The 12,868-nt window shown below is 38.2% G+C and overlaps 1 protein-coding gene across 2 annotated transcripts in view; it reads right to left on the bottom strand.

The window, feature by feature from the left end:
• The window catches only part of COL2A1 (collagen type II alpha 1 chain), a 91,435-nt gene that overhangs the window by 42,374 nt on the left and 36,193 nt on the right, over positions 1–12,868 (bottom strand). For both annotated transcript variants that reach the window (XM_081936533.1, XM_081936532.1), the window contains 4 exons: positions 10,418–10,516; positions 8,627–8,671; positions 8,329–8,427; positions 3,625–3,678 (listed from right to left, as the gene is read on the bottom strand). In XM_081936533.1, the coding sequence (XP_081792659.1) occupies positions 3,625–3,678; positions 8,329–8,427; positions 8,627–8,671; positions 10,418–10,516 (297 nt within the window). The remainder of the gene's footprint in view (positions 1–3,624; positions 3,679–8,328; positions 8,428–8,626; positions 8,672–10,417; positions 10,517–12,868) is intronic.

A 12,868-nucleotide genomic window follows, 5' to 3' on the forward strand; every position in this document is an offset into this window, starting at 1 on the left:
CCAAGGCACAGCTTCAGCATCAAGAATAAAAAGCAGAGTTCAGTGCACTAAAATTACCATGGTTTTCCCCATGCATCCCAAAAGAGATTTTGTAACCAAAAGAAAAAGCTAGGCTTTAGTTCTGTTTTTAAAAAATGTCAGAAAGAGTGACAAAGGAAAAGGAAAGCTTTGCAGGCCAAAGTACAGTCCCATTAATAGAGCTCCATGATGTCATAATTCAAGTTATTTTGGTATATTCCCATGCCAGTGACATGGGATGGGGAAATGCTATCTCAAGGCAATAAGTGTTACTACACACACACACACACACACACAGTGTGTGTGTATCCTTTAATTATTTTTATAATCAGCTCAAGGTGGTGATTATATCTAGTACTCCATCTTCCTTCTATTTTCCTCACAACAACTCTGAGGGGTGAGTTGGCCTGAGAGTGAGTGACTGGCCTAAAATCACCCAGGGAGCTTTCATAGCTAAGAGGGAACTAGAACTCACAGTCTCGTGCTTTCTAGCTCTGTTGCCTTAACTACCGTATTTTCCAATGTATAAGGCGACTGGGTGTATAAGACGACCTCCTACGTTTACTGTTAAAATATAGGGTTCGGGCTATACTCGCTGTATAAGACGACCCCCAATTTTGGGAATGATTTTTATAGGCTAAAAAGTCATCTTATACGCTGGAAAATATGGTATTAGCCCTGTGCTCTCAGAGAGAGGGAGTTTGGGCTCACCTAGTCTACTCACATTGTGACCTGATTAAGAAACAAAGTGCAGAAATGCTAGACTTGCAGGATTTAAGGGTTTCCAAACAGCTGAGAGGTTGTTTTGTTTTGTTTTGGGAGGGGCGAGAAGATTTTCTATTCAATTATTTGTACTTTTTAAACAATGTGCTTCTTCTTCCACAGTTTCACCTCAGAATACCTCTGAGATTTTATTAAAAAACAAAGGAGATGTGTTCTGACGCATACGTAGAAATACGTGATGCATTAGAGAAAAAAATGCAAGCAATTTTCTTTTACGTTTGCTGAGGGATGAAAAGGATGCTTTTTAAAGCAACTGATTGGGTGACACCTTAAGAGTCTGCGGGCCAGTTGAAAAGATAGGAAATAAGTACATAGTGGCAGCCTGTCACTTCTCTTAGCCCAAGTATTGGTCAAAGGACTCCTACTCTGTTTGTTTATGTGAGAACTCTAGATTTCCAAAGGTGCACCTGTGATTGGGCTGAAAGCAATTTAATTCTGAACGTATTTTCAAATATCCAGACATCCTAGATCGATCCTGTGTTAAAACTGTATAGGTAATCTTTGTTTAATGATCACAATTGGGACTGGCAACCTGGTCATTAGGTGAAGAGGTCACTAAGTGAAACCTCAACTGTGCTTTGCTTTACAGACCTACAAAAGTTGTAAGTGCAAGCACTGGTCACAAAGTTATTTTTTCATCACTGTCATAACTATGAAGAGACAGAGGACTACCTGATTAAGAAGACTGGAAACCTTATTAAGAAGATTGGAAGAAAGACTATTCATCTGGAAAGATTCAGATACACAGGAGCCCCCGATAATCACTGCCAACTATAGGGGGCAGTGCTCATCTCTGTTTCAAGGCCATTGAGCCAGCACTGTCCAAAGACTTTTCCGCAGTCCTGTGGCCAGCATTACGACATGGAGCGCTGTTATCTCCCCACCGAAGTGGTAGCTATTTATCTACTTGCATTTATATGCTTTCGAGTTGCTAGTTTGGCAGGAGATGGAGCGAGGACAGGAGCTTACATCGTCGCAGCTCAGGTCTCAAATCTGGGCTGTTGGCTTTCCAGCCGATAAGCCCAGTGTCTTAACCACTGAGCCACCATGCCACCCTCAGATACACAGAAAGGACATATATTGAAACCAGTCAGTCAGCAAATGGGAAAGGAAGAAGGGGAAGCCTTCGGGAGAGGGTGCGGCTAAGAAATAAATATTTATTATTATTATTATTATTATTATTATTATTATTATTATTATTATTATTATTATTATTATTATTATTATTATTATTATTATTATTAAGCGCATGAAACTTCCTTGTATGACTCAGATGCATAGCCAATATTGTTAGTGCTTTCCTAGAACAGGGGTCAACAACCCGCGGCTTTGGAGCCGCTTGAGGCTCTTTCATCCCTCTGCTGCAACTCCCTGTCGCCGGTCGGCTTGACAATTGATAGGACTTTCGGTTAGGACAGGTAGAGGAAAAAGGATGTTGCGCTAGGAGGAGACTCTATGGTGGGGGAACTGGACTTCCGTCGGCTCCGGAATTGAACAGGGGGCTTCCGTTTAGGACCTTTGTGGCTCTTTGAGTGTTTAAGGTTGCCGACCCCTGTCCTAGAACAAGGTTCTTTTTCAGCTCTGCTACCAAACAAACTTCTTATATGCCTTAAGCACAGAATTCTACAAGGGTTCCAAATGGGGGTCTTTATAAGCAGCCTCAGACCTTTCTAACTGGACATTAAACTGAGTATATAAAACAACTGAATCTGGGACCTTGTGTGTGCAGCACATCTCTCCTATCAAAGTTTTAGATTCCTATCGGCATCCAGCTTGTGGTTTTAAAGGAACAAATTATTCTTTTCATTCAGGCACTTATTTTATGGCTATCAGACCCAGGCTTTGAAAATCTGGATGACCGGTAGATGATAGCAAACATCTTGCTACCTCTTTGCTCCCATAGTGGCCATTTAGATTTCTGTAGCGCAGTTCCAGCAGCCCAAAGTTTTTTAGTAATAAAAAGGCATAAACTGGTTCCAATCTTCTTATTCGGCATACATTAGGCCTGAGTGGAGAAAATGGATTGCAGTCACCTACCTGCTGCTGGCATCTGTCCTATTTTATGCTAAATATAACATTTTTGTTGTCCAGATGAAAAATCTAACAACTATAAGTCTAAGCTACACAGTTAACTCCAGATTTTATAGACAATTTCAATTGTACATTTGGTCCTAATTGAGCTTATTTGATTTAATAGTGGTGTAGGGTTTCCTGCTTAAGCAAGGGGTTGGACTAAAGACCTCCAAGGTCTCTTCCAACTCTGTTATTCTGTTCTGTTCTGATTTTCTCTACATAAGGACTGTGAAAACAAAGACATCCTTATATAAAAATCTAGCAAGCTCAGAGAAAATATAGATATTAATTTTTATGAACATCAGGCTACCTGTTCATGAAATAACAGAAAAAATAGGGAAGAAAAGTATTGAACACTTCTCAAACTTTTGGATTTGAAAAATAATAATAATAATGCAATTACAGTTGCAAGTGCATGATCAGGGAAGAAAATAAATTTTTCCCAAGTACTATTTGGAGCCTGAATATTCAATGACTTATGATATGCCTTCTCTGAACATACCGGTATTAAAGGAGTCTTGTAATTATCAGAAGAGTTGGAGTAATATCGGCATGTTAAACAATGACATTAACACACACACACACCCTCCTCTCCATGGTTGCCCTTCAAATGGGCTGGGATTACAACTCTCAAAATTCCCTAGCCAGATCAGAGGATTCCTGTAGAAACAAAACTTTAACAAGGAATGTAAAAAGAGAGCATACATTCAAGTCTAGCGTAAAATGACATACACATGATCAATTACTTACAGGTTCACCCTTGGGGCCTTGTTCACCTTTGAAGCCTGCAATTCCGGGCTCTCCCTACAGAGATAGAAAGAAAAAATCTTAAGAGAATAGAACAACATCTGTATCACTTTAGGCTACCTACTGATCAAACCAGCAAAACCTTTAAAGCAGTATCAGATGCAGGGGACGCTTTAACAATAAAGAATATGCTGACTCCTTAGATGAAAAGGCAGGAACCGGAGGCAAAGAGGCAAGGAAACATTAGAGTGTGGAAGAAAAGCTGGAATTTTCTACTCTAGAAGGAGCAGACTTTGGGCAGAGAATCGGAATTCCTATAGAGAACTGTGAGGAACAGAATCTTCCTTCAGCAACAATGGGGAGAATTCTCCCGAAAAGACCCCTTTATGTCCATAAAAAAAAACTCTGCACATTTTTCACAGGCATTATCTGCTGACAGGAAGTTTTCAAATGGTTTGTTCCAAAGATGGGTAAGTGGACCAGTGGTGGGATTCAGCCAGTTCGCACCTATTCGGGAGAACCAGTTGTTAACTTTCTAAGCAGTTCGGAGAACCGGTGGTTGGAAGAAATCTCATTTACTTTTTTCCCACTTTACAGGGCTAATCCTGTAAGGAAGGCAGGAAGGAAACATTCTGGTGTTGCTTCTAGCCTAATCTTTATTGCCCTGATTACAGAAACTGCCTCTGTACTTAAGCATTGTTACATTGTAACAGCTAAGGCAAAGCACCCGTTAACCTGTGACATTAATTGGCCACTCCGACATGGTCACATGACCAGCGAGCCACACTTACCCAGCTGGTCATTAAGGCAGAGAACCAGTTATTAAATTATTTGAATACCACCACCAAGAGTCTACTTTGAATTTGGACTTCCTTATCTTCTCCTACATTTTTTTTTAATAGGGAAGTTTTCAAAAAGATATTGCTATGGCTAAAGACTCTGGCAAAGCTCACATGGTCACCCAGAAAGTCTTGTTCATGGTGGAGGACAGGTCTAAAATAGTGCTGTGAGTACTTTTTTAAAAAAAAAATCAGAAGTGCTTCAGAACTTGAATGAATGGGAATTTAACATCTATTGGCAATTTTTTTTAATGGAGCCCAGCTTTTCCCAGATTTCTATGCAACTCTGAAAAAAGGCATACGGCTACTTTACAGTCACATTAATGTGAGGGTTTGTCAAAACAGCAGCAGCTTTTTCTTGGGCTCATGTGGAAGGCTGAAAAGTCTTCGATGAAGAGCAGAAGGTTGCTGTGCTTGCATGTCTTCTGAATCCATTTCAAACCATGGTTTTGTAACAGCCATGTTCAGTTCAGCCTCCAACTCACTTAATAATAATAATAATAATAATAATAATAATAATAATAATAATAATAATAATAATAATAATAATAATAATAATAATAATAATAATAAAATAGGCTTCATTTCCCCTATTTAGATATGATACACTCCAGTAATTATTTTTTAATAATACTTTTTATGAATTTTCCAGGGTATACCTGTAATCTTTTACAGCTTCTTTTTTAAAATATTTTTTTACTTTTTAATTTTCAAAACAAAAACAACACACCCTTCTTTACATACTGGAGAAAGTGTATCAGTTGGTTACAAAAGGCTTTCGTGCATCTCTTCCACAGTCATCAAACATAATTCATATTAACTCAAGTATTTTAACTCAGATATTTATACATGTTACCATCATCGTACCTCCATTTTCATTTGACTATAATTGTTTAAACGTCCTTCATCATAAAATATACCAAGATTTAATACATAACCACATACTGGCATTTCATTTACTATTTCTAAAATCCTCCAATAACACTGAATCCTTATGTCCTATTCTAGCTAAACATCCATAATATTTAATAACAAATTTTTCTAATCCTCCTTTCCAAATCACTGTTTACAATTTACATCCAGTTTCCTTATGATGTACCCATACATATATATATGTTGTTATTATTATCCCTCCTTTATTTGACTATATCCTGTATCACAACATTTCCCCCTAATAATCAAGACTTAACTGTATCTAACTTAGTTCTTTTTTATTAACCTTTATATATAATCCAAAAGGATTTCTAATCTTCCTTTCATGGGTACCATTCAATATTCATATCCAATTATTACTTATCATAACACTACACATTGTATACATTATTATCATTATCAATTATTTATTTAACTATATCTATTGTCACTAAATTTCACTAAGTTTAACTAGTTTTAAATTATACTCTTCCATCTATCAACCTGTTTCTTTCCAGTAGCAAAACAGTCTCTTATCTTCTGCCATTTGTGGTGTCAGTCGCCTAATCATCTCCTTAATCAAATTTGTATGAACTCCTCTTAGCAACTCCTTGCTTATAAAATCTCTCATGTAATTTCAATGCCCTTCTTCTGTTTTCTTAATCAGCTTATCTTTGATTGTCGGTAGTGTTATCAATGATGTTGTTAATAAATTTTTTCTCTTTAAATCCATAAATTCTTTTGTTTTTTCTTCTTCTGTGTCTTGCCATGTGGGGTAGATTTCCCCTGCATTTAATTCCTCTTTCAGTATTCTACTCTTTCCATTTTCAGAGACAAATCAATCACCATAAATATCAGCAAATTTAATTTCTTTATAGTCATTTTCCTCTTCCATTTTTAGGATTCTAACCACTACTTTTTCCACTTGATAAACATCTCCAACTTCTTCATCATATTTTATTGTTAGATGCTCTAAGTCTTCCAACTTCTTCTCTATCCTCTCAAATGTGTTTGATAATTTCTGTATTTCTAAGAATATCTTTTGCAGACTTTCTGCTGTTGAAATTGTGCCATTATCTCCAGCTAACAAACACTGCTGCTCTAGCTTGGAAGCTTTTAACAAGATTAAGCATAGATTCACAATAAAGTTTTATCTTCACTTTTCTCTGGTTAAAGATATACTTCAAAGGGACCTCTGTATGCTTTTCTTCTTATTACTCTCTATAAAAAAGCAGTGAGACCTTGGAGTGCCAAGCCAGGATAATCAGTGAGAAAAGTAAAAGTGTTTTGTTTCCAATACACAAACCTCCAGCCTCCGAGTAGCAGTGCTATTGTTGCAATTTTGTTTCTTTTTGTATCTTTTTTGCATTTCAAGTTTAAAAAAAGCAGATTCTTGAATGAGTTAGAAGAACACCCACAGTAATGAAAGAGGAGAATTTTAGTCCATAGGTTACAAAGAATAATAAAAGAAAAAAATAGAAGAAGAAAACTTAATCCATTCGTTTTAAAAGGCTTGCATAAATTCCATCCATGAACATAACCCACTGTTATCTTATCTTACCCATTCCAAACTTAATTCCGCCACTTATTTCTTCTGTTCTCCAATTTAAATTAATTTAAAGTTTTTTATAGGCAGTCTCTTTTAAAACTAAAAATTCCTCACCAGCTGGAAACACTTTCTCTTTCCGTATCCTTCCATTTTGGAGCCGCCCCGACTTCATCAGCCTAATGGCTGGATTTTTTGTCGCCGGTTTGAAGAACTTCTCTTGCATCAATCAGGGACTTTGCGATGTCCCTGAGATCAGCAAGACGTATTCTTCCTGTTCACTGTCTCTGCGGGATGGGTTAGGTCCGATTGGACAACCCAGCGGCAAAAGTATCAGCTGTGGTCTCGGAGCATCGAGACTGCACGCCGGTATCGTCGCAACATTGGCTCCTCCTCATCCTTTTACAGCTTCTTAAATCCATCATGATGTTGGATATTGCATAAACGTCATGATTCTTCAGTAAAGAGGCCATTTTAGATATAAGCTGCATGTCTAGATCATCAATAATTTCACCTTGGATAATTCTTTAGGAACATGTGGGTTTTCATTCAGGTCTCCAAAGCTTATCGTTTTTTATTAGTTTATAAAAGCATAGTCCTGTATTTCTTATCACTTCTAATTGACTAGCAATGCCATCCCAAGAGAGTTAACTCGGAAGGAAGGAAGTCTTTGAGCTCAAGAAGGCTTCCTCTTTAGTATGTTTGTTTAGGATTGAATTTTCTAGCTGTCCTCTTTCCAAAATGTAAATCACACACAGTGAGAATTAATTACATTTTCTGCAGTCTCCTTGTGTTCTTTTAGCAATACTTCATATTGTCCCACATTTTTTGGCACTGCAATGCTAGATCACTGAAGCAAAGCAATCTTCTGCTCTCTATCTGATGGCCGCATGCTCAGCCCAAGTGAAAAATCCCTCTGCTCCCCCAAATTCTCCATTAATTGCAGAGATACAGAGGATTAAAGGAAATTTCTCTCTCTCTCTCCTTTGCTAAGGATAGTAAAAAATATCAATCATAATGCCTTGCCAGGTTTTAGAGAAACTGAAATATATTTCTCACCACTTTCAAATGCCTCTGAAACAATCAAATATGGAAAAATTGCACTCCCTTCTTTTAAGTCCACATATAGAACTTTATGGAAATAATAGACTAGTGGCAACCATTATAATAGTTACTGTAGGCAGGCAAACCTGATGAAAAAGTGGGCATTGTTCTTTAACCATCCATGGCCAAATCCCAGTTAAGATCAGCATGAGAAGAAGCCATCCAGAAACAGGCTCAGAATGAAGCACCGGTGATATAAATCATCCAGAATGAAGGCACCCCAGAACAGATGCAAGAGGCAGGATCCTGAGCCATCAATCTGGAGCACCAGGCACGTCACAGTTTCACAGTGTATCTGTTTCTTACCGCCTGACCTTTGGGACCCAAAGGTCCTGTTGCACCTTGTGGCCCAGGTGGCCCACGTGGGCCAGGGAAACCAGGAGCACCAGCAATGCCAGGACCTCCCTGTTAATGGAATCAAGAAACCCAGAGTTAGCAATGAGAAATGCAGGTGGACTGAGACACAGCAGGCTATTCAGAAAGATCATGGTTGATGTTCAGAATTTCAATAGGCAGCTTCGACCAGAGATTCCCTGAACGCTCCTCAAGTCTTCCAAAGTCTCCAATTAGCTCTGCCTTTATATCCATCTAACTTGCTACTTACAGCTGATCCTTTGGCACCAGGGATTCCATCACTTCCAGGGTTGCCCTAAAAGCAAGAAGAAATCGGTGAGCAAAACACCTTTTAAAAAAATCATTGCCATTTCACAGATTTTTAAGAAAATAGTTCACTTAACTTTACTGAATTGCAAGCTGTTATTGGTAAACTACTATTTCTCTTTAATCAAAGTTATAAAAGGTCATTATAAAATGTAAAATGTAGTAATATGTTAAACACAATAATTACTCCTAAAATGCAATTTAATTGAAACCCACAAAATTATCTTATACATGTCTTCTGATTAGAATATATTTGATTAATATTGTAGGACAGCAATGGCTCTTACACGAATGAATTATAAACAGGTGGCTTAAACCACAAAATCAGACACAACCATATTTTTTCCCTTCCCTGGTTATTCACAGACATGCTGTTAAATGAAGGACATTGTATCAAATAAGGGTTTTTCCCCCCACCATAACTAATAGTTTGATAAAGGTGAAGAAACCCAAAACAGCAATGGATAGAAAAGTTCTTGTCTCGAAATATGTCAAAGTAATTTGGAGTAAACAATATCAAATGGACAGTTATTTAATTTGCAATTACAGTTTAACTTGTTATAAAACAGAATTTATTTCCAAAGTACCTAAAACCTCGGTCCCTACAAAGATTCAAGAAGTTTCTAATATGAAGAGAGTGGACTTGTCATTTCTTATCTTGAATTCTTCAACATTCTTGCCAATACTTTGATTTGTATCTCATTAAGATACAAACAAATGGGAGTTTCTCTTCTCATTTGTAGGTATGTTTTATTTTCTTATAATCAGATCAACGTGGGCAAGTGAAGACGATAATGTGCAAATTTGTACATAACTGTGGTTTTTGTACAAACATCTGTAGGTAACTGTTAGCAGAAACTAGAATGGATGAAATACATTGCACAGTCTCTCCATACAACATTTGACTTTGATGGACCAGATTAAAAAAAAAAATCAAGGCACCATTCCAGCATTGAAATGTTGTGCACACTGCTAGTGGTTTATTTATTTTTATTTTTTTAATTTATAAACCGCACCCTTTCCTAAACAGGACTCGGGGCGGTGTACAGTCATATTAAAACAGTATGAATACAGAATATAGATATACTTAAATATATAAATAGGTTTATGAATTTAGGATGCAGAATCGTAAGCCAAATGATAGGACAAGTTTCTAGATACATACAGTAAACCTGAGATTTAGCAGACTAATAGAAGCAAAGAAGGGTCTGTTAAAACAGAATGTTTGTTAAATCCAAAAGAAAATTTAGATGTCTACATTGTATACATCTTGTGTAAACTTAAAATGGGAATAGGATTTTTTGCATATGTATTTTGCACATTTTATAAATTTTGCACAAATGTAAAATGGCAGGTGAGACTTTACAAATGTCTAAAGCTATAGAGTACATGGACAGATTTTTTCATGTTCGAACCAAAGACCACGAAACTAAGGTCCTTGAAAACTGGGAGCATTTGCCAATTATAAACCAGGGTAATTTCTCCCGCAAACAATGTCTGAGTCTATATGCATGCTCATTCATGTATTAACAGCAGCAAGAACAGCCATTATTCCCAATCATCAGCTGATGCCTAATCAAGCAGAAAGCAAGAAAAAATGTCCTCCCTGCTTACATAGAAAATGGCCAAGGATTGTATGCATTGGTTGAAGATTGCCTATGTGTGAACTAAATCATAGTCATGTCATCTAAAGATTCTGGATCTTGAACATGTTTTTAGAAACCAGAGTACTTACTGGAGGTCCTGCAGGTCCCGGAGAACCAGGGGATCCAGATTCACCTCGAGAGCCTTGGGCACCCTCAGGGCCACGAGCACCAGTGGGACCAGCTTCACCCTGAATGGATATAAAGAAAGGAACATGAGTTACTACCACGCAGCAAAGATATCCGTAAAGAGAAGGATGCAAAAAGGGCAGACCATGGAATTCATATAACCCACCACCCTTCCTATTTTGCCACTCAGAACTTCTCAGTATGGTTACAGAGGCAACCATTTTAGGTTCTTATCACTGAGTGGTTGAGAGGAGTTTAAGGGGCAGAATGATTGACTTAAGGGTCCTATGGATATTCTTAGTCATCCAGGTTGTCTCAATCCAAGAACCAATGAAACGTTTTGGATGAGAAGAGAAAGATCTTCAAGGAAAAACAAAGAAAGTCCAGTTGTTTTTTGAAACAGCACCTTTGGGACTGTCTTCTTGTATATGTTTAAGGCACTTCTTAAAGCACCTAAAAACTCCCTCCTATAGGCGATGGCCTCACCCACCATTAGAGTATAATCCTCCATGTGGCCTGCATAGTCCAATAGAATTGATAGGCCCTGGAACTGATGGAAGTTACACACTTCCTGCAGCTGGACAATCAAAGGCTTTCCTGGGTCACACTACTAAGAAGAATTTAAATATCATCCGGGGGGGGGGCTACTAGATTCTTTGTGACGTGTAAGAATAATCCGGCTGTATCTTATAAGAAGAGCTTGGTGACTGCAACTTTGGGCCAATAGCTTTCCTTTCTATTTTCCCCTATTTTCAGATCTTACATAATTGTCTTATGTTGGTTGCATTGTTCTTTAAAAGAGACCAAACTTGGATCTCACATTTCTTCTGTAAAATGGTATAAAGCTATGATGAATAAAGTGGTCTAATGCTGGGACACAAATTTAGATAAGCTGATTATTTGACCATAGCAGTACAAGAAAATCTCATGGAAGTGGCAGACAGTCTCCTGTCCAAAGATCTTAAAACCTTGGGAAAATTCTTCACTGACTGGAGACTCACACTAGCGCCAAGGAAACGGTAACGACAAGCTTCCACCTTAACAACAAACTAGCATATGAAACCCTGGAGATCTATTGAAACAACAATTTACTCCCCTATAATCCCCATCCTAAATACCTTGGAGTAATAATGGACTGGACTCTCTCTGGTCTAGAGAATATGGTGGCAAAAAATCAATACAAGAACACCACACTCCAGAAATTATGTGCAACTAAATGGGGCACTTCAGGTGCCAGGTCATCAGCACTAGGGTTGGACTACTCTACAGAATATTGTGCCTCTGTATGGCTTAACAGCTGCCACACTCATAAATTAGACATCAGACTCAACGACACCATGAGGATTATAAGTGGATGTATCAAAATCACCCCAACTTGCTGGCTTCCTGTTCTGAGCCATATAACACTGCCAGCTTTCCGTAGACAAGATGCAAGAATGAGAGAATAAAGAAAAATTATGAACCGTTCACTCCTACTGGTGTAAGCCAACCTTCCTCATTTATTAGTAAAAGGTAAAGGTTCATCTTGCACATACAGTATGTGCTAGCCCTTCCCGAATCTAGGGGGCGGTGCTCATTTCCGTTTCAAAGGCCGAAGAGCCAGCGCTGTCCGAAGACGTCTCCATGGTCATGTGGTCGGCATGACTAAACGCTAAAGGCGCACGGAATGCTGTTACCTTCCCACCAAAGGTGGTTCCTATGCTTCTACTTGCATTTTTACATGCTTTTGAACTGCTAGGCTGGCAGAAGCTGGGACAAGTAACGGGAGCTCACTCTGTTACGTGACGCTAGGGATTCGAACCACCAAACTGCCGACCTTTCTGATCGACAAGCTCAGTGTCTTAGCCACTGTGTCCCTAGGAGGACTCAAATCCTGGAAACCTCCACATTGCTCAGCATCTGCTAAACAACTTTAACCTTGGTTCCCAATGGAAAGCCAAATGGGTCACTGAATGCCCAGACATAGACATATTAATGACCCCACAAAAAAGGTGCCAGGCTTTGAACTGCCATGTTAGCAATGGGCAATCTGGAATAGGATTTGCACCTCACACGGTGTCTGCTGGGACTCTCTGTATGAATGGGGCATAGTATCCTCCCCTCAGTGTGACTGTGGGGGTTCCATGTCAAACTGTAGATCACATTGTGATCAGCTGTAAGATGAGGGCATATATGGTCCAATATCTGATTTTTAAAAAATATAAATATATAAAATATAAACAATGCTGCGCTTCAATGGCTAGATGGCTTAGCCTTAGACATTAATATTTCAATATAGATCTTTTTGACATTTATATTTTATTGTGCTTTACTCATTTAAGTGAAATGTTCATATATATTGCTAGGCCGTGTATAATATGCCATATGCTAAATAAATAAGCTATGATGCTCCCAATGTGAAATTTCTTTATTTA

The sequence above is a fragment of the Natrix helvetica genome (genome assembly GCF_964273705.1).
Source record: "Natrix helvetica genome assembly, chromosome: 1".
In the NCBI taxonomy this organism is placed as follows: Eukaryota; Metazoa; Chordata; class Lepidosauria; order Squamata; family Natricidae; genus Natrix; species Natrix helvetica.